This window comes from Lynx rufus, unplaced genomic scaffold (genome assembly GCF_022079265.1).
Source record: "Lynx rufus isolate CCGP_SWC_20201006 ecotype Redwood Valley unplaced genomic scaffold, mLynRuf1.p SCAF_3, whole genome shotgun sequence".
NCBI classification, from domain to species: domain Eukaryota; kingdom Metazoa; phylum Chordata; class Mammalia; order Carnivora; family Felidae; genus Lynx; species Lynx rufus.
The window spans coordinates 58,693,902-58,716,853 of record NW_025814845.1 but is presented as its reverse complement, the minus strand read 5'-3'; the positions used below and the strand labels follow the sequence as shown (position 1 = coordinate 58,716,853).

The following is a 22,952-nucleotide window of genomic DNA, read 5'->3' as shown; positions in this document are numbered from 1 at the left end:
AAATCCTGATAACATATTCACTCAGACTGAATAGTGAAAAGCTTCCTGCTGTATGAAGCAACCCATTTCACTGCCAGCTAGCTCTGATAAAAATTCTCTTTCTTACATTGATCTAGTATCTGCCTTGGTATAATTTATACCCTTTTTCCCTGGCATTGCTTTGTAAGCGATAGCTGTGCTTCCTGTGATAGCACTGTAGATATTTGAACATTGTTCTTTTGAACAATTCTTCTTTTTTAGTATTCCCTTCTCTGGCATGTAAATTCAAGCATGTTTTTTGTTTGTTTTGTTTTTTAAGTTTATTCTGAGAGAGAAGGAGAGAGAGAGAGACAAAGTGAGTGGGAGGGGCAGGGAGAGGAAGAGAGAATCCCAAGCAGGCTGTGCACTGACAGTCCCAATGTGGGGCTTGAACTCCCGAACTGTGAGATCATGACTTGAATTGAAACCAAGAGTTGGACGCTTAACTGACTGACCCACCTAGGTGCCCCCAAGTCGTTTTTCATGTGACATGATTTCCAGCGCCTTCATCATCTTAGGCTGGACACACTGAATTTATTCCCATCACTTTTAAAATGAGTTACAGTAGTACTACAAATAGGGTTTGACCAAAGTTCTTCAAAGTAAGACCACAGAAGCTATTACTTGCCTTTAGTTTTGTCAGTCTTGGTAGAGGTTTGTCAATTTTATTGATCTTAGTAAAGAACCAAGTTTTTGGTTTCGTTGATTTTTTTTTTTCTGTAGTATTGTTAGTAATTTCATTAATCTCTGCTTTTAACCATTTCCTTCATTCTGCTTGCTTTGGGTTTTTCTCTTTTTCTAACGAGACCTTTCCTTTCTAATATAGCACTTTAATGCTGTTAATTTCCTTCTAAGCACTGCTTTACCTCAACCGCGCAAATTTTGATAATGTTATAGTTTAATCTCCGATGCATTAAAGATATTTTCTAATTTGTGGAATTAGAACTTAGAATTGTGGAACAGAACTCCACACTTATGGGAGTTCTGTTTGACTGTTGGATCTTTTTGACTAATAGATTATTTTAGAAGTATGTTTCATTTCCACATCTTTGGAAATTTTCCTTTTACTCTCATTGATTTCTAGTCTAGTTAGTTCTATTATTGTTAGAGAACTTTGTATGATTTCAATTTTTTTAAGGTGTTTAACCCACATGCCTTTGAATAAAATGTGCATTCTGCTGTTCTGGGTGAAGTTTTCTGTCAGTGTCAGTGAGATCCAGTTGGTTAATTCTTCAGTTCTACTATATTGATTTTTCTGTTTAGTAGTTCTATTGTGAGGGTTGAAGTCTTGACCTAGAATTGTGGGTTTTGTCCTTTGCTCCTTTCAATTCTTTAAGTGATTGCTCTTGGGCCTTTCTCAGTGGATGGAAGGTGGGGTAATGGTGTTGGTGCTTTATCCCCCGGGCACATTTGGCAATGTCTGGAGACTTCTTTGGTTGTTAGAACTGGGTGAGTGCTATAGGCATCTACTGAGATGAGGCGAGGGTGCTGATAAACATCCTACTGTGTACAGAACAGTGCCTCCGCGACAGTTATCTGGCTCAAATCAATACAGTGGTTCCCCGCTTAACCACCATCTGGAAGCAGATGATCGTCCTGATGAATCATCAGGTCAGTAGTAGCCTAATGCTGTGTCACAATGCCTCTGTCATTCACCTCACTTCATCTCATCAAGTAGGCATTTTATCATCTCACATCATAAGAACAGTAGTGCAGAACAATATTTTGAGAGACCACATTCATGTAACTTATTCCAGTAGGTTGTTATAATTGTTCCATTTTATTGTTAATCTCTTACTGTGCCTAATTTATAAATTAAGCTTTATCAAATATGTGTATGTATAGGAAGAAACATCCTATATATAGGATCTGGTACCATCCATGGTGTTAGGCATGGGGGTTGTGTGGATGAGGGGTACTGCTATAGTACTGGAGCTGAGCAAACCTCTAGATATTACAGTGTGTCTCCTCCATCAGAACTAAAAGGCTTTTCTTGGAGTTGTCAGCATTATGCTCACTTCTCAGTTTTGGGCTTTGTTGAAACCTGTGCGGTGTGCCAGAATTGGGGGAAATGGTAACCTCACCACCAGTTCAGTGATACTTCAGTTCATGTCTCCTTCCCCAATCCTCCTGCCACTATTTATTTTTCAAATAGTTGCCTAAGTTTTATAGCTGTATTCAGTAGATGAGATGAGAGTGGCATATACTAAAGTCCATCTTGTCCAGAATCAAAATGTTTCCTATCTTGGGATACCTAGGGGGCTCAGTCAGTTAGGCTTCCGACTCTTGATCTCAGCTCAGATCTTGATTATGAGGGTCGTGAATTCAAGCCCCACGTTGGGCTCCACACCAGGTGTGGAACCTACTTTAAAAAACATTGTTGGGGGACGCCTGGGTGGTTCAGTAGGTTAAGCATCTGACTTCAGATCAGGTTATGATCTCATACTTCATGAGTTCGAGCCCTACATCGGGCTCTGTGCTGACAGCCTGGAGCCTGCTTCACATTCTCTGTCTCCCTCTGCCCCTCCCTGGCTTGTGCACTCTCCCTCTCATAAAAATAAACATTTAGAAAAAGTTATTCCTATCTTTTCCTAGTTTTTATGTTGGATTTATCTTTTCTTTACTGAATTTCAGGAGTTCACTGTTTACTCTAGATTTTAATCCCTAGTCTGATTTAAATGGTACAGATGTCTCCTACTTCTCACCTTTCTGCCAACTCTGCTTTTTGGTGTCCTCAGTTGAACAGAAATCCTTAATTTTAACGTAACAATACCCACTAGTTTCTTGCCTTGTGTTTTTCTTCTTGGGATTTTGCTCAAGAAGTCATTCTTCAATCCAAGGTCTGAGAGTCTCCTACATTATTTTTCTGACATTTTATTTAGAATTTAACCTTCCACATTGGGGTCTTCTGTCTTCATGGAGTTTGACTTTGTACAATAAGTGGTATGAACCCAACTTTATTTTTCTCTAGTGGGTCAAGTTTGCCAATGTCATCCATAAATAATATCCAGTGTTATTTTACCCAGTGATTTGTCAAAGCAAATTTATCCAACCAAATTCCCATAAATGTATATGTTATCTATTCTGTTCTTAAGTCAGTTTTACCTTTTTCTTTCTTTTTTTTTTTTTTTTTTTTTTACGTTGTGGCTTTGTAGTGTATCTCAATGTGTGGTAGAGTGAATCTCTGATCTTTGTTCTTTTCAGAGTTGTTTCATCTTTATGGATCTTTACTGTTCTGTAACAGTCTCAGAATCTATTTGTCAAAATGCTAGAATTTTAGTTGGAACTGCATTAAACATATTTGTAGAGAATTGAATCTTAATAAATTATTCCATTATGAACACACTATGTTCTTTTACTCACTGAGGTCTTTACTCATTGAGGTAGTCTTTTGAAACAGTTTAAAAAACTTTTTTCTTGAGGTGGGGGGAAGGAACAGAGAGGTAGAGAGAGCATCTTAAGCTGGTGCCATGCCCAGCACAGATGCAGCGCTCAGTCTCACAACTCTGAGATAATGACCTGAGCCAAAACAGAGTCAGATGCTTAAGTGACTGAGCCACCCAGGTGCCCCTTAAATATTTTCTTTAAAAACCTTGTGCCTTCTGGGGCACCTGGGTGGCTTACTCAGTTAAGCTTCAACTCTTAATCTTGGCTCAGCCATGATCTCACAGTTCATGCTTTCGAGCCCCACACCAGGTTCTGCACTGACAGCATGGAACCTGCTTGGAATTCTGTCTCTCTCAAAATAAATAAACTTTAAATAAAGAACTAATAATTTTAAAAACCCTGTTCCTTCTTTCTTGGGTTAACTCCTTAGATTGTTTTAGTGTTTGTGAATAAATACTAAATGGCAACCATTTCTACTTTTCTTAGTTATTGTTGGTTGAGAAGACCACTATATTATTCTTGCATCTGGAAGCCTGTCAACTTTTTAAAACTGGGGTGGAGAAAGTGCCTAGGTTATGTAATATAAAACATGGCCACCTAATTTTGTTCCTTCAGCATAACCTGTCACTGGAAAGTTCCCTTAAAAGGCAGTGGACTAAATGTCTTGCACAATCTTCTTCTTACCCTCTTTTCTTATAACATCTCAAGGCAGTGCCACAGAATGACTATGATAGGAACGGTTATGGGATTCAGGTTGGGTAGCTTTAATGAAATGAGTTTTTAACTCTGTCTGTAAGGTTAAGACTTCTGTTAAGGCAGAACAGTAACGATTTCAGGCCAAAGAGCAAATCCATGATGCCAAGGCATAAAAATGTATTAGGTTGTATAATAAATATCCTTCCTTTCCCCTCCACTTTGATCACTCTCTCTAAAATTTTCAGCACTTAATACTGGACTATACTGTACTTCTCAGATTGTCTGTTAAGGCCACTCCTGGATGTGACTTCATAGATACTTTTTCCATTCAGGGCCTGGTTGTTGGTCCTATACCTTAATATTTTTCAAGTATAGGTTTTATTTTTCTATAAACTTTGCCTCATCACTAAATTTCCTAGAGCTCTTAAGAAGCCTTTGAATGGTACTTTTTAATTTTATGGGTGCGTAGATGGGAAGAACTATAAAGACAGATGTAGAGGTGTTTATATTTTGAAAGATGAATCTCCGTCTCATCTTAGAATCAAATTTTGCATATAAACCTGATAAATATTTGTGATGTTTATACTCACCTTCAAAACTTTCTTTTGAAAAACAGATCATATCTGAAGATATTAGCGAATTACAGAAGAATCAAACCACAACTATGGCCAAAATTGCACAATACAAGAGGAAACTCATGGACCTTTCCCATAGAACTTTACAGGTAGTAATTTGGAATTTTTTTGAACATCTGTAAGATTATATGTGTGATAGTGCCGGATAGAGAAAAACACACTGAAAGGAAGGAATAGTAATTTGAAACTGTAAGTACCAAACTTTCTCAGTAAAATCTAGAAGTCAGATGAGAGGTCTCATAGGAGTGGGTGAAGAAAGTAAATGTATTCTAAAATTCACATCTTATTGAGAGGGTAGAAGCAGTGAAGAAGTAAATCATCTTGGAGCACAGAAAGCATGTATCTAGTTCTCATAAAAGTAAAAGAAAAATATTTGATTTTCAGTGCTAGAAAAGGGAGTATAACTATTAATGAAACGGCCAGATGAAAAAACAACAGTGGAACTTCAAAATTAACAAGAGGGAGTAAAAGCATGAATAGCAACAAAAACTGAAATTTTAAACTATCATGAAAACAGAAACGTTAGGTACCAGAATCAATTGAATATATCAAGAGCTGTATGCAGAATAAAATTTGTAGCATTTAAGCTTTCACTTAAAAAAATTTTTTTTAAATGTTTATCCACTTTTTGAGAGAGATGGAGACCGAGCATGAGTGGGGGAAGGGCAGAGAGAGAGGGAGACAGAGAATCAGAAACAGGTTCCAGGCTCTGAGCTGTCGGCACACAGCCTGATGTGGGGCTTGAACCCATGAACTGCGAGATTATGACCTGAGCCTGAGCTGAAGTTGGACACTTAGTTATCATCCTTAAAATACAAACGCAAAGAATAAGGAACTGGTACTTATCTTTAGAAGTTAGAAAGACTCTCAAGAGAAGCCAGTGAGAGAGAAATACAGATGTGAAATAAGTGAAATAAAATTAATCATAGTACAGAGAATAAATCGAAAGCTGTTTCTTTGAAAAGATCTTTGAAATGGCTAAACATCTCATAAGGAAAAGGAGAAAGGAAACATTACTACAGACAACAGAACAGAATGAGAAAATACTGCATGCAATTCAGGGCAACAAATTTGGGAGCTAGAGAAAACATTAATTTTGGTGATTTCAATTTTGCTAAAAAATCATCTACATAGGTGCAAAAATCTTAAATGGACAAATATATAAATGAGAAACTTCTTAAAGATCAACCATGGAAAAATACCAAGGCCAGATGTTTAACTGCTTAACTTTGTCTAACCACTAAAGAGCTAATTCCTTTAGACAAAAGGAAAAATCTATAGACCATTTCCTCATTTAAAATCACTTTGAGATATAATTCACCCACCATACATTTCAGTGTATATAGTTCATTTATTTAAAGTGTATATAGTTAGTGGTTTTTAGTATATTTAGTCTGTGCAACATTGCCACAATTTTATGACATTTTCCTCACCCTAAAAAGAAACTTCATTCCTCGTTTCCATTTTGTTTTGCATTTCGTTTAAAGCGCTTTTCAGCTCCTCGTGACTGTTCCTTAGTCCCTTGATCTCTGTAGCAAGAGATTCTCTGCTGTCCTCTATACTGTTTTCCAGCCCAGCGATTAATTTGATGACTATTATTCTAAATTCACTTTCTGTTATATTATTTAAATCCTTTTTGATCAGTTCATTAGCTGTAGTTATTTCCTGGAGATTCTTCTGAGGGGAATTCTTCCGCTTGGTCATTTTGGATAGTCCCTGGAGTGGTGAGGACCTGCAGGGCACTTCCCCTGTGCTGTGGTGTATAACTGGAGTTGGTGGGCGGGCCCCCAGCCCCCCGCTGGGGCCACAGTCAGACTGGTGTGTGCCTTCTCTTCCCCTCTCCTAGGGGCGGGATTCACTGTGGGGTGGCGTGGCCCGTCTGGGCTACTTGCACACTGCCAGGCTTGTGATGCTGGGGATCTGGCGTATTAGCTGGGGTGGGTAGGCCAGGTGCACGGGGGCAGGAGGGGCAGGCTTAGCTCACTTCTCCTTAGGTGATCCACTTCAGGAGGGGCCCTGTGGCAGCGGGAGGGAGTCAGATCCGCTGCCGGAGGTTTGGCTCCGCAGAAGCACAGAGTTGGGTGTTTGCTGGGAGCGAGCAAGTTCCCTGGCAGGAACCGCGGAGCGAGCAATTTCTGTGGCAGGAACCGGTTCCCTTTGGGATTTTGGCTGGGGGATGGGCGGGGGAGATGGCGCTGGCGAGCGCCTTTGTTCCCCACCAAACTGAGCTCTGTCGTCCTTCCGGGGGCTCCGCAGCTCACCCTCCCTTTGTCCTCCAGCCTTCCCGCTTTCTGAGCAGAGCTGTTAACTTATGACCTCCCAGACGCTAAGTCTCGCTTGCTGTCGGAACACAGTCCGTCCGGCCCCTCCGCTTTTGCCAGCCCGACTCGGGGGCTCTGCTTGGCCGGCGAGCCGCCCCTCCGCCCCGGCTCCCTCCCGCCAGTCTGTGGAGCGCGCACCGCCTCGCCGCCCTTCCTACCCTCTTCCGTGGGCCTCTCGTCTGTGCTTGGCTCCGGAGACTCCGTTCTGCTTATCCTCTGGCGGTTTTCTGGGTTATTTAGGCAGGTGTAGGTGGAATCTAAGTGATCAGCAGGACGCGCGGTGAGCCCAGCGTCCTCCTACGCCGCCATCTTCCCTCTCCCCTCAAGAAACTTCATTCCTATTAGCAGTCACTCCCCATTTCATCCCAAAACCCTGTCCAAGCAACCACTTTCTGTCTCTGTGGATGTGCCTATCCTGGACACTTCAGATAAATGGCATCAAGAGATGTGGTCTTTTGTGACTGGCTTCTTTCATGTAGCGTAGTATTTTTAAGGTTCATCTGTGTTTTGGCATGTAGTATTACTTCCTTTTTATTGCTGAATAATATTCCATTACATGAAAATACCAATATTCATCAATTCATTAACATTTTGGTTGTCTCCCCCGTTTGGATATTAACATATGTTGCTATTAACATTTGTGTACAAATATTTGCGTGGACGTGTGTTTTCATTTTTCTTGGGTACCTAAATCTAGGATTGGAATTGCTTGGTCGTATGGTAACTCTGTTTAACTTTTGGAAGAATTGCTGAAAACTTTTCCAGAGCAGCTGTGCTACTTCACGTCTCTGCTTCTGGTACCCCCAAATAAAATCTATTCATGTACATTTCTAATAAATAGAGATGCAGATTATGCTAAGCGAAAGAAGCCAGATTTCAAGGCTACAAAAGGCATGATTTCATTTATATGATGTTATGCAAAAAGCAAAATGAGACAGGTAACAGGTCAGTAGTTGCCAGGGGCGGGCAGGTAATAAAGGGAGAGCAGTGACAACAAGGAGTAGATGGAAACGTTCTGTACCTTGATTGTGGTGATGGTAACAGGACTTTGTCAAAATTCATAGTAACCGAGCACCTAAAATGGGTGATTTTCTTACATGTGGACTACACCTCAATAAATGTGACCAAAAGCAACATAAATGCAAAAAGGATCCAACTATTTATCAAATCCTAAAGGAATATACTGTGATGAAGTAAGGTTTATTTCAGGAATGCAGGGTTGGTTTTATAACAGGAAATCTATCATAAAGGAAAAATATAGAGACTGTTACCAAAATGAACAGCAAATATTCAAAGAATATTCCCATTCAGAAAGTAATCCCCCATTCCCATTCAAAAAATCCCATTCAGAAAGTAATACCCCCCCCCCCCAGAAAAAGTAATATCCATTATCTTGGAGGTTTTCATAAATATAACAAGGTAATTAGGTAACTAATATAAACATTGGACAAGATTAAATTGTCTTTTTGCTGATGGCATGATTGTAATATCTAGAAAACTCTTATGAGAAAACCAGAGAATGTGGTTAAAATTGCTAGATACAAGATAAATGTACCCAAACCAGCATACCATTAGTAAAAACAGGAAAATATTATTGTGATGTAAAAATTGTAAGATACTTAGGAATAAATTTATGAGAGAAGTACAAAATCTGAATTCATCTTTACAAAATGACATATAAACCATATTTAGATGAGAAGATTTACTATCCACTTTATAAAGTTTGAAAATAATTTCCAACTTTTAAAGACTTGATCAAGAAATCTTTCAGTTCCTCAAGAAGGATAAGTGTTTTCAGAACAGCTTTTGGGGGAACAAAAAGGAAATAGTGAAGGGGACTTGCAAGACTTTAGAACCTATCTTAAAGGTTCTGTGACGGGGTGCCTGGGTGGCGCAGTTGGTTAAGCGTCCGACTTCAGCCAGGTCACGATCTCGCGGTCCGTGAGTTCGAGCCCCGCATCAGGCTCTGGGGTGATGGCTCAGAGCCTGGAGCCTGTTTCCGATTCTGTGTCTCCCTCTCTCTCTGCCCCTCCCCCGTTCATGCTCTGTCTCTCTCTGTCCCAAAAATAAATAAACATTGAAAAAAAAAAAATTGAAAAAAAAAAAAAAAAAAAGGTTCTGTGACAAATCAGTGTGGGACTGGCATAAGATTGGACAGTAAAGATAAACAGAACAGAATAGAGAATCCAGAAATAGATGCCGACTACATCTTCATGTTTCATATGATGAAGGTGGTATCTCAATTCAGTTGGTTTATTTAATAAATAATGCTAGAGTAACTGGCTGGGAAAAAAAGAAACTGGACCTCTGTATCATACCATAGACAAAAAATAGGTGGATTAAAGATTTAACTAAAACATTTATGCATGACTGTAGACATTGGAGAGATTTTTGGCCAGAAAGCCAGAAACTATAAAATAAAATTGGCTAATTAGAATTTTGCACAGCAAAAGATATCAGAAGCTATTTGTCCATAGTCATGTGACAGATACCAGAAAAAGAAAATTGAATTTGCAAATGGTGATTATTCGTACTATACAAAGAGATTGTTTTTTACCAAAAAACTCACAGTATGGGCAAAAAATGTGTAAAGGCAGTTCATAGAAGAGCGAATGCAAAGTAGTTTTTGACTATTAAAGGATGCTCCTTTAACTTTTCAGGGAAGTACAGATTAGAGAAGAAATGTGAGCTCCATTCACTCGTCAGTTTGGGGAAAACTTAAATAACTTCTTGCTGATAGCAGTGTGGGGAAAAGGGTACTCTCATGTGGTTTATGAATTTAAATTGTAAAACAATCTAGCAGCTTTTGTTAGACTGAAAACACGTGCTTTTAAACCCAGCGGTCTCATTCTTGGGGGTCTAGATCAGTATCTCTCTCTATAAAAGTTTATTACTAGAAACAGAATATATACCCCTCAATAGGAGGAATAACTGAATAAATTATTGGTTATTAATGCATGACAAATTAAGCAGTCATTAAAAACAAATTAGAGGCATGTCAATATTCTAATGTAGATTGCCTAATAAAAATGGACAAACCTAATCCAACTCTCACTGTTAAGATTCCTACTGTAAGTGTATTCAGCTGGTTTCTTTCAGCAAATAACTGTAAGAAAATTACTTGCATAACTAAAAAGAGACTCATGATTCTGTTGGTATTGTTGGTGGATTTTCTTTATATAGGTCCTAATCAAACAGGAAATTCAGAGGAAGAGTGGGTATGCCATTCAAGCTGATGAAGAGCAGTTGCGAGTTCAGCTAGATACAATTCAGTGTGAACTGAATGCACCTACCCAGTTTAAGGTAGGCATTTATAGGACCATAGAGCTAGAATTTGTCAGTCTTCAAAAAGAGGAATTATGTATACTTGCTTTTATTAAGTATTTTGTTCTCTTTAATCAAAACTTCTTTTTTAAAGTAGATTCTTAATGATGTGGTTTTGGCTTACGTTAATGTTTCACATAATGTACAGAGGGAGAATTACACAACTTTATAAGAGTAGTACCCATCCTTTTAAAAGAAAAAATTCTCTTTTAGAAGTGGTTTCTGTCATTAGCAGTTGTAATTTGACTTGGTCTTATTTTTAGGGCCGACTAAATGAACTGATGTCCCAAATCAGGATGCAGAATCATTTTGGAGCAGTCAAATCTGAGGAAAGATATTACATAGATGCAGATCTGTTACGAGAAATCAAGCAGGTAAGTGCACTAGGGCTAGGGTGCACATTTTAAAAGGAGAATTCACTTCACATCTGTTAGGCTTGCTATTACCCAAAAAAACAGTAAATAACAAGTATTGACAAGACTGTGAAGAAAACTTTTGTGTATTTCTGGTGGTGATGTAAAATGGTGCAAGTGCTGTGGAAACAGTTCCTCAAAAAATTAAACATCTAGCTGATACATGATCTAGCAGTTCTACTTCTGAATATATACCTAAAAGAACTGAAAGCAGGGACGCACATATGTTCTTAGCAGCAGCATTCACAATAGCCAAGATGTCGAAGCAACTCAAGTGTTCAAAGACAGATGAATGGGAAGATGGCGGCGTAGGAGGACGCTGGGCTCACCGCGCGTCCTGCTGATCACTTAGATTCCACCTACACCTGCCTAAATAACCCAGAAAACCGCCAGAGGATTAGCAGAACGGAGTCACCAGACCCAAGTGCAGACGAGAGGCCCACGGAAGAGGGTAGGAAGGGCGGCGAGGCAGTGCGCGCTCCACGGACTGGCGGGAGGGAGCCGGGGCGGAGGGGCGGCTCGCCGGCCAAGCAGAGCCCCCAAGTCTGGCTTGCAAAAGCGGAGGGGCCTGACGGACTGTGTTCCGACAGCAAGCGCGACTTAGCGTCTGGGAGGTCATAAGTTAACAGCTCTGCTCGGAAAGCAGGAAGGCCGGAGGACAAAGGGAGGGTGAGCTGCGGAGCCCCCGGACGACAGAGCTCAGTTTGGCGGGGAACAAAGGCGCTCGCCAGCGCCATCTCCCCCGCCCATCCCCCAGCCAAAATCCCAAAGGGAACCGGTTCCTGCCAGGGAAATTGCTCGCTCCGCGCAAACACCCAACTCTGTGCTTCTGCAGAGCCAAACCTCCGGCAGCGGATCTGACTCCCTCCGGCTGCCACAGGGCCCCTCCTGAAGTGGATCACCTAAGGAGAAGCGAGCTAAGCCTGCCCCTCCCGCCCCCGTGCACCTTGCCTACCCACCCCAGCTAATACGCCAGATCCCCAGCATCACAAGCCTGGCAGTGTGCAAGTAGCCCAGACGGGCCACGCCACCCCACAGTGAATCCCGCCCCTAGGAGAGGGGAAGAGAAGGCACACACCAGTCTGACTGTGGTCCCAGCGGTGGGCTGGGGGCAGACATCAGGTCGGACTGCGGCCCCGCCCACCAACTCCAGTTATACACCACAGCACAGGGGAAGTGCCCTGCAGGCCCTCACCACACCAGGGACTATCCAAAATGACCAAGCGGAAGAATTCCCCTCAGAAGAATCTCCAGGAAATAACAACAGCTAATGAGCTGATCAAAAAGGATTTAAATAATATAACAGAAAGTGAATTTAGAATAATAGTCATAAAATTAATCGCTGGGCTGGAAAACAGCATACAGGACAGCAGAGAATCTCTTGCTACAGAGATCAAGGGACTAAGGAGCAGTCACGAGGAGCTGAAAAATGCTTTAAATGAAATGCAAAACAAAATGCAAACCACCACGGCTCGGATGGAAGAGGCAGAGGAGAGAATAGGTGAACTAGAAGATAAAGTTATGGAAAAAGAGGAAGCTGAGAAAAAGAGATATAAAAAAATCCAGGAGTATGAGGGGAAAATTAGAGAACTAAGTGATACACTAAAAAGAAATAATATACGCATAATTGGTATCCCAGAGGAGGAAGAGAGAGGGAAAGGTGCTGAAGGGGTACTTGAAGAAATCATAGCTGAGAACTTCCCTGAACTGGGGAAGGAAAAAGGCATTGAAATCCAAGAGGCACAGAGAACTCCCTTCAGACGTAACTTGAATCGACCTTCTGCACGACATATCATAGTGAAACTGGCAAAATACAAGGATAAAGAGAAAATTCTGAAAGCAGCAAGGGGTAAACATGCCCTCACATATAAAGGGAGACCTATAAGACTCGTGACTGATCTCTCTTTTGAAACTTGGCAGGCCAGAAAGAATTGGCACGAGATTTTCAGTGTGCTAGACAGAAAAAATATGCAGCCGAGAATCCTTTATCCAGCAAGTCTGTCATTTAGAATAGAAGGAGAGATAAAGGTCTTCCCAAACAAACAAAAACTGAAGGAATTTGTCACCACTAAACCAGCCCTACAAGAGATCCTAAGGGGGACCCTGTGAGACAAAGTACCAGAGACATCACTACAAGCATAAAACATACAGACATCACAATGACTCTAAACCCGTATCTTTCTATAATAACACTGAATGTAAATGGATTAAATGCGCCAACCAAAAGACATAGGGTATCAGAATGGATAAAAAAACAAGACCCATCTATTTGCTGTCTACAAGAGACTCATTTTAGACCTGAGGACACCTTTAGATTCAGAGTGAGGGGATGGAGAACTATTTATCATGCTACTGGAAGCCAGAAGAAAGCTGGAGTAGCCATACTTATATCAGACAAACTAGACTTTAAATTAAAGGCTGTAACAAGAGATGAAGAAGGACATTATATAATAGTTACAGGGTCTATCCATCAGGAAGAGCTAACAATTATAAATGTCTATGCGCTGAATACCGGAGCCCCCAAATATATAAAACAATTACTCATAAACAGAAGCAACCTTATTGATAAGAATGTGGTAATTGCTGGGGACTTTAACACCCCACTTACAGAAATGGATAGATCATCTAGACACACGGTCAATAAAGAAACAAGGGCCCTGAATGAGACATTGGATCAGATGGACTTGACAGATATATTTAGAACTCTGCATCCCAAAGCAACAGAATATACTTTCTTCTCGAGTGCACATGGAACATTCTCCAAGATAGATCATATACTGGGTCACAAAACAGCCCTTCATAAGTTTACAAGAATTGAAATTATACCATGCATACTTTCAGACCACAATGCTATGAAGCTTGAAATCAACCACAGGAAAAAGTCTGGAAAACCTCCAAAAGCATGGAGGTTAAAGAACACCCTACTAACGAATGAGTGGGTCAACCAGGCAATTAGAGAAGAAATCAAAAAATATATGGAAACAAACGAAAATGAAAATACAACAATCCAAACGCTTTGGGACGCAGCGAAGTCAGTCCTGAGAGGAAAGTACATTGCAATCCAGGCCTACCTCAAGAAACAAGAAAAATCCCAAATACAAAATCTAACAGCACACCTAAAGGAAATAGAAGCAGAACAGCAAAGGCAGCCTAAACCCAGCAGAAGAAGAGAAATAATAAAGATCAGAGCAGAAATAAACAATATAGAATCTAAAAAAACTGTAGAGCAGATCAATGAAACCAAGAGTTGGTTTTTTGAAAAAATAAACAAAATTGACAAACCTCTAGCCAGGTTTCTCAAAAAGAAAAGGGAGATGACCCAAATAGATAAAATCATGAATGAAAATGGAATTATTACAACCAATCCCTCAGAGATACAAACAATTATCAGGGAATACTATGAAAAATTATATGCCAACAAATTGGACAACCTGGAAGAAATGGACAAATTCCTGAACACCCACACTCTTCCAAAACTCAATCAGGAGGAAATAGAAAGCTTGAACAGACCCATAACCAGCGAAGAAATTGAATCGGTTATCAAAAATCTCCCAACAAATAAGAGTCCAGGACCAGATGGCTTCCCAGGGGAGTTCTACCAGACATTTAAAGCAGAGATAATACCTATCCTTCTCAAGCTATTCCAAGAAATAGAAAGGGAAGGAAAACTTCCAGACTCATTCTATGAAGCCAGTATTACTTTGATTCCTAAACCAGACAGAGACCCAGTAAAAAAAGAGAACTACAGGCCAATATCCCTGATGAATATGGATGCAAAAATTCTCAATAAGATACTAGCAAATCGAATTCAACAGCATATAAAAAGAATTATTCACCATGATCAAGTGGGATTCATTCCTGGGATGCAGGGCTGGTTCAACATTCGCAAATCAATCAACGTGATACATCATATTAACAAAAAAAAAGAGAAGAACCATATGATCCTGTCAATCGATGCAGAAAAGGCCTTTGACAAAATCCAGCACCCTTTCTTAATAAAAACCCTTGAGAAAGTTGGGATAGAAGGAACATACTTAAAGATCATAAAAGCCATTTATGAAAAGCCCACAGCTAACATCATCCTCAACGGGGAAAAACTGAGAGCTTTTTCCCTGAGATCAGGAACACGACAGGGATGCCCACTCTCACCGTTGTTGTTTAACATAGTGATGGAAGTTCTAGCATCAGCAATCAGACAACAAAAGGAAATCAAAGGCATCAAAATTGGCAAAGATGAAGTCAAGCTTTCGCTTTTTGCAGATGACATGATATTATACATGGAAAATCCGATAGACTCCACCAAAAGTCTGCTAGAACTGATACATGAATTCAGCAAAGTTGCAGGATACAAAATCAATGTACAGAAATCAGTTGCATTCTTATACACTAACAATGAAGCCACAGAAAGACAAATAAAGAAACTGATCCCATTCACAATTGCACCAAGAAGCATAAAATACCTAGGAATAAATCTAACCAAAGATGTAAAGGATCTGTATGCTGAAAACTATAGAAAGCTTATGAAGGTAATTGAAGAAGATTTAAAGAAATGGAAAGACATTCCCTGCTCATGGATTGGAAAAATAAATATTGTCAAAATGTCAATACTACCCAAAGCTATCTACACATTCAATGCAATCCCAATCAAAATTGCACCAGCATTCTTCTCGAAACTAGAACAAGCAATCCTAAAATTCATATGGAACCACAAAAGGCCCCGAATAGCCAAAGGAATTTTGAAGAAGAAGACCAAAGCAGGAGGCATCACAATCCCAGACTTTAGCCTCTACTACAAAGCTGTCATCATCAAGACAGCATGGTATTGGCACAAAAACAGACACACAGACCAATGGAATAGAATAGAAACCCCAGAACTAGACCCACAAACGTATGGCCAGCTCATCTTTGACAAAGCAGGAAAGAACATCCAATGGAAAAAAGACAGCCTCTTTAACAAATGGTGCTGGGAGAACTGGACAGCAACATGCAGAAGGTTGAAACTAGACCACTTTCTCACACCATTTACAAAAATAAACTCAAAATGGATAAAGGACCTAAATGTGAGACAGGAAACCATCAGAACCTTAGAGGAGAAAGCAGGAAAAGACCTCTCTGACCTCAGCCGTAGCAATCTCTTACTCGACACATCCCCAAAGGCAAGGGAATTAAAAGCAAAAGTGTATTGCTGGGACCTTATGAAGATAAAAAGCTTCTGCACAGCAAAGGAAACAACCAACAAAACTAAAAGGCAACCAACGGAATGGGAAAAGATATTTGTAAATGACATATCGGACAAAGGGCTAGTATCTAAAATCTATAAAGAGCTCACCAAACTCCACACCCGAAAAACAAATAACCCAGTGAAGAAATGGGCAGAAAACATGAATAGACACTTCTCTAAAGAAGACATCCAGATGGGGCGCCTGGGTGGCGCAGTCGGTTAAGCGTCCGACTTCAGCCAGGTCACGATCTCGCGGTCCGTGAGTTCGAGCCCCGCGTCGGGCTCTGGGCTGATGGCTCAGAGCCTGGAGCCTGTTTCCGATTCTGTGTCTCCCTCTCTCTCTGCCCCTCCCCCGTTCATGCTCTGTCTCTCTCTGTCCCAAAAATAAATAAATGTTGGAAAAAAAAAAAAATTAAAAAAAAAAGAAGACATCCAGATGGCCAACAGGCACATGAAAAGATGTTCAGCGTTGCTCCTTATCAGGGAAATACAAATCAAAACCACACTCAGGTATCACCTCACGCCAGTCAGAGTGGCCAAAATGAACAAATCAGGAGACTACAGATGCTGGAGAGGATGTGGAGAAACGGGAACCCTCTTGCACTGTTGGTGGGAATGCAAATTGGTGCAGCCGCTCTGGAAAGCAGTGTGGAGGTTCCTCAGAAAATTAAAAATAGACCTACCCTCTGACCCAGCAATAGCACTGCTAGGAATTTACCCAAGGGATACAGGAGTACTGATGCATAGGGGCACTTGTACCCCAATGTTCATAGCAGCACTCTCAACAATAGCCAAATTATGGAAAGAGCCTAAATGTCCATCAACTGATGAATGGATAAAGAAATTGTGGTTTATATACACAATGGAATACTACGTGGCAATGAGAAAAAATGAAATATGGCCTTTTGTAGCAACGTGGATGGAACTGGAGAGTGTGATGCTAAGTGAAATAAGCCATACAGAGAAAGACAGATACCATATGGTTTCACTCTTATGTGGATCCTGAGAAACTTAACAGGAACCCATGGGGGAGGGGAAGGAAAAAAAAAAAAAAAAAGAGAGGTTAGAGTGGGAGAGAGCCAAAGCATAAGAGACTGTTAAAAACTGAGAACAAACTGAGGGTTGATGGGGGGTGGGAGGGAGGGGAGGGTGGGTGATGGGTATTGAGGAGGGCACCTTTTGGGATGAGCACTGGGTGTTGTATGGAAACCAATTTGTCAATAAATTTCATATATATAAAAAAAAAAAAAAGACAGATGAATGGATAAACTAAATACAGTGTGTATGTATGTATGTATGTATGTATATATATATGTGTGTGTGTATATATATATACACACACACACACATCGTGGAGTATTATTCAGCCTTAAAAATGAAGGAAACTAACACTCACTACAACACAGATGAGTCTTGAAAATGTTACGCCAAGTGAAATAAGCCAGTTTAAAAGGATATAGTATAATTATATAGTACACTTATACAGTGTAATTCAGCTCATAGAATGGTCGTTGCCAGGAGCCTGAGGGGAGGGAGAATGGGGAATTAATATTTAATGGGTACAGATTTGGGGAAGATGAAAAAGTTCTAAAAATACAGATTGTAGTGATTTTGCATAATGTGAATATACTAATGTTACTGAACTGTGTGTTTTTAAAAAGGGTTAAGATGGGTATTTTTGTGTTTTGTATATTTTATAATAAAAGATGAATTCAGTTAGTGGAGGCACCACAGTTCCCTGCACCCTGCTACTCAATTTGTAGGTGGCAACAGCAACACACTAGAGGTCATTACAAATGCATAATCTCAGTCCTTACTCCAAACCTACTTAATGTACATTTTATTAAGATCAGAGTGATTTGTGTGTACAATTTGAGAAGTAACTGCTCTGTCCTCTATGCCCAATATATGTCACATATAAATTGTAAATATGTACCAATCATTGATGTCCTCAGCCCTCAGGGGACCCAGGTGGAGGTTGGGGTGGCCAGGAACCCCTCCAACCACTTTTAGCTCATCTGGTGTGAAAAGTTTGGAAAGTACGGCTCTAGTTTATTTTCCTCAGTATAAATACAGATTGATTTAATGAAAGCTGTCTAACCAGTGACTGTATCTAAAGGTATTAAAATGGTAAATTTTGAGGAACATCTTAGGGCTGTTGTCATGGCCTGGGGTATTTTTAGATGGTTATAATTGTCACCTACAAATCCAGTTTTATTATGTGCTTTAGAAGGGATATTGCTATATTATACAACTAAAATCCAGTTTGGCTCCTAGGTTCTTGGGACATATACATCCACTTGATTATATTCCATTGTAAATAACTACAAAAAACTAGCTGAGAAAGATTCCAGTATATTGATAGAGTGATTATGCAATAAAGTTTAGAATAACATGAACACTTGTTTTGGGACTGGATCACAGCTCATCACCTAGTTTAGGACCTTGAGCGGGTTTCTTACCTGCATCTCAATTTTTCTATCTGTAGAGATGCCGTAATGCATCCCCAGAGTGCTTAAAAAAATTTTGTTAATACCCATGAAGCTCTGAAAACTGCCTTAACACTTGGATGCTTTAAAATGTTAGCAATTGTAGTTCTGTTACCATCATTATATACTTGGTACTTCAAAACATGAAAACTTTTAGTTTTCAGAATTATTGTGCTAGTCCTCCATATCTGAATACCTTCTTGCATTATATTTTAAAAATCTATATCTTCTGTACAATTTCTATGGAAAATACTTTTTTTGTTGTTTTGTTTACTATAGGTCATAGAAATGTGTTAGCACAAGCTGTAGTATGAAATATTTTAATATGCATGTCCACTCTATTTAGAGCAGCTACCAAGTGCTGTATTGCTAGTAAAATAGTGAAAAAGTCCTTTTTCCTGTGCATAGTTTGCAGTTTAATGGATTAATCCATTAATATATATTTTAATTCCTTCTAGCATTTGAAACAACAACAGGAAGGCCTTAGCCATTTGATTAGCATCATAAAAGATGACCTAGAAGATATAAAGTTGGTAGAACATGGATTGAATGAAACCATCCACATCAGAGGTGGTGTCTTTAGTTGACAATTCACAAACTTATGTTAAGGGTTTGTGAAACGTATCTTCTTGCAACATCAGGCCTTCCTTAAGAATGAAACTGACCACATGGAGGGGAGAAAAAGAAAATCCTCTCCTGGCTTTTGAGGAGGTTACTGTCAAATTATTTTCATCAGATCTGAAACAACATCCACTTCACAGCTGTTCAAAGATAGCCTTCGAAAGATTCATACCTGAAAGCTGTTACCGTAAAAGAGAAGTACATAATTAAGAAAAGTATGTGCCGCTGTACATTTGGACAACAGCAGTATTCTTAAAACTAATCAGTGTTTAATGATTATTCTCCATTGAGCCTGTACTCTGCTTTCCATAGCAAGTAAATATGAAATACCTACTTTGCACATAACAAAATAAACTGTGTAACTATTTGGCTGTTGGAGCTTTGTACTTCAGAATGTAAATGTACGTCAGTTTTTATATATTTGTGAATTCATCTGTGGGAGGAGTAAAGGAAATCCAAGAGTATTTAATGATTGTGGTTATCTTTTCATCCTATAAAGATTTGAAAATATATTTTTATATTATTTTACTTATTTGGAATTTACAGAACACACTTAAGCAATTAGGATATAACAGAATTAGATTTTATCATTTTTGCAACTTTTTTTGCTTTTTAGATCTTTTTATTTCTTAAAAAAATGATGAAAACAAATAAATTCTTGATTGTAATTACTTTTATATAATTCTGTCTGATGCTTTATTTGGCTCTGGGAAAATAACCATGTCCTCACAAGTATTAAATCATAACCGCAATTTAAGAATTCTAGTCTTGAGTTTGATTTTTCCCTCCTAAGGAAAATGTATCAATGCTGACCTAGTTTGACTAGGTTATGGCAAGTAAAACTTATTTCAAGTGTCATCTATGGTAAAGAATCCCCTGGGGCACCTGGGTGGCTCAGTGCAGTTGAGCATCTGACTTTGGCTCAGGTCATGATCATGCGGTTTGTGAGTTCAAGCCCCACATCCAGCTCATTGCTGTCAGCCTGTCAGTGCAGAGCCAGCTTTAGATCCCCTGTCCCCCTCTTTCTGCTCCTGCCTCTCTTGTGCTCTCTCAAAAATAAACATTAAAAAAATTCCTTAATGTATCATTCAGAACTGAAAACACTAGAAAAATCTGAATTAGACATCATGATATGAAATGATTTTTTTTTTTTTAACAGATTATTTTGAACAATTTCTGACTACAGACTTCACCCTGGGCTGTATGTTGACCCCTCTTGTAGTGCTTCAACTTTTCATTTCTGTCATGCTTTGGCTTGTAATGAGAAGTGTTTTGAGAAACAGGCCCATGCATCTTGCCACACTGTGTTTATGGGGATGGTGAGGGATGTGATACTTATCAAGAGGCCATCCTCTCAGATCTCACTGAAGGAAGTTCTGTCCAGCTGTAAACTAGGTTAAAGTTGTGTAGAAGACTGGGAACTTCAAAAATGATTCCTTCCAAGTTAGGTGCTGAAAATTTCCAGCCACTTTTGCCAAGTTAATGCCATGCAAACTTGCTATATTCTCTTCCATCATACTTTCCTACTCATTGTGGCAATTCCAACAGTCCCAAAAGAGGAATTTGTCTATTTTCCTGTGTTTTCTTCCTCAGCCAGAAAACAGGCAGTCAGTCCCATCCTCATCCATGTAAGCAGAGTATGGAAGGAGTTTCTGGCCCTCTGTATACCCTCCTACAGTAGGGAGAGTTGTTGATGTAACTGATGAGAATTGTTACTCACTGAGCCACATACTCTAGTGGACAGACTGCGAGTCACGCATGCTATGTTCACTTCTCTTGCCTTTCGTTTTCTGTGCTCTGATACTCTTAGGCTAATTTCACAAGGTAAATACTCCTAGACAGGGCCAGTCAGCCTCCCAAGTTTCAATCCCACTAACTTCATGTGTTAAGGCAGGCTTATTACCCTTATTCATATAGGCTGTTAGATAACTGGACTTGGTCAAACTACAGGTGTGGTCCAAGCAAGTAAGTCAAGTTCCAGTTTGGGTGGGTAGGAGGAGGAAGGACCCAGTTTGGCCTTAGGACTAAGCTGTATTCTCCAGCGCTATTTATACAAGTTCTGTGTTTAATCTTCAACTGGCTAACAGTTCCTGCAGACAGTCGACTCAAAATTCTGAACATGAACAGAGGCGAACAGAAGAAAGCACACTGAGACTGCAGGGAAGATGACCACACAGGAGGATCCCAGGCCCACCTCCTCCCACAGACACACTGAGAATGCAGCTAACTCTGAAAATGACCTGAAGACTAGCAAAACGGCTCTCCTGCAGCTAGGGATATAAAAAAACCACACTGAGAAGGGTTCAGGAGGCAAAGATGAACCTGAGAACCAAACAGCTAGTGTGGTGACCCACAAGGAATGGAGGTCTTCCTTGAGGAGTGAGGGGATCAGACCCCACATGGGACACATGGAGTGCTTCCAACCCTGGAGACATGAGCCCCCATAACATCTGGCTTTGAAAATCAGCAGGACTTCTCTCTGGGAGACTTGGGAGGGCAACAGGAAACCCATTCCACTCTTAAAGAGCCAGAACCCTATATCATTAGGTTCAAGACCAAAACAGAGGCAGCAGTTTAAAGTGTCTGGCTTGTATCTGAAGTCTTTATTGACTAATTTTAGGCTACGTGCTGGAGGGGAAGGGTTCCGTAGACACTTTCTCCATGAATGGACATGCTGGTGCACACAATTTTTCTTGCCCTCCTCTTTAAGCCTAGCTGGCCAGCTGCTGGCAGGAGCTAGTATTTACACTTCATCTACTTGGCTATTACTGCTTACCTAGCCCTGGTGTTCTCCTGTGGACCTGCCCCAGCAGGCTCTCTTTGACAGTAGCTCCCACCAAGCAAAACTCAGCAGGCAGCCTCCTTGTAGCCCTGTGCCCCTCCAAAACCTATCCTGCCCCAGGAAAGTGGGGGGAAGGACCAGGCCCTGTCTTCCACCACACATGCAGCAGTTGCAGCCAGCCGTACCAGGAACTAACCCCACTCCATCAGCACACCCATTATAGCTACAGCCACACCTCTTAGCCAGCCAAGCAGGGGACGAGCCCTGCACACCAGTCTGCCCACAGCAGTCATGACCAGTCATTGTAGCAGCCCTGCCCACCTGTGTACCTGCAGCAGCGGCAGCCAGGCCTCACATCCACCTGTGCTGGGGGCCAGCACCACCCACCAGTACACCCTCAGCTGTCCTGGCCCAGTCACAACAGGAGGGTGCATGCAGCCCACATGGGACACCCTCAGAATGCCTGGTTCTGGTGACCAACGGGACTATGCTACTGGACCCCAAAGGATGACTTCTACATAAGGTCACTACTTTCAAGACCAGGAGATGCAGTTGACCTACCTAACACTCAGAAACAGAGTCAGACAAAATGAGACAATGAAAGAAAACAAACCTCAGAAAAAAACTACATGAAACAGCAATCTACTTGAGTTCAAAGTCATGGTGATAAAGATGTTCACTGGACTTTAGACAAGAGTGGATGAACTCAGAACTTCAACAAAGAAATAGAAAATATAACAACCAGTAAGAGGTGAAGAATTCAGTACTGACATAAAAAATACATTAGAGGGAATCAACAGCATGTTAGAGGATGCAGTACAGATCATTAATCTAGAAGACAGGGTAGCAGAAACCACTGAAGCTGAACAGCAAAAAGAAAAATTTTAAATGAAGTTAAGATTAAGTGAGCTCTGCAACAACAAGTGTACTAACATTTGTGTTATAGGGATCCCAAAAGAGGAGAGAAAGAGCCAGAAAACTTATTTGAAGAAATAAAAGTAGAAAGCTTCCCTAATCTGGGGAAGGAAAACAGGCATCCAAGTCC

General features: G+C 40.4%; 1 protein-coding gene across 2 annotated transcripts in view; it reads left to right on the top strand.

Annotated features, from left to right (window-relative positions):
- Positions 1–19,807, top strand: part of NUP54 (nucleoporin 54) — a 38,494-nt gene extending 18,687 nt beyond the window's left edge. For both annotated transcript variants that reach the window (XM_047091757.1, XM_047091758.1), the window contains 4 exons: positions 4,718–4,825; positions 10,241–10,360; positions 10,645–10,755; positions 18,963–19,807. In XM_047091757.1, the coding sequence (XP_046947713.1) occupies positions 4,718–4,825; positions 10,241–10,360; positions 10,645–10,755; positions 18,963–19,091 (468 nt within the window). In that variant the 3' untranslated portion in view covers positions 19,092–19,807. The remainder of the gene's footprint in view (positions 1–4,717; positions 4,826–10,240; positions 10,361–10,644; positions 10,756–18,962) is intronic.
- Positions 19,808–22,952: the final 3,145 nt, after the last annotated feature.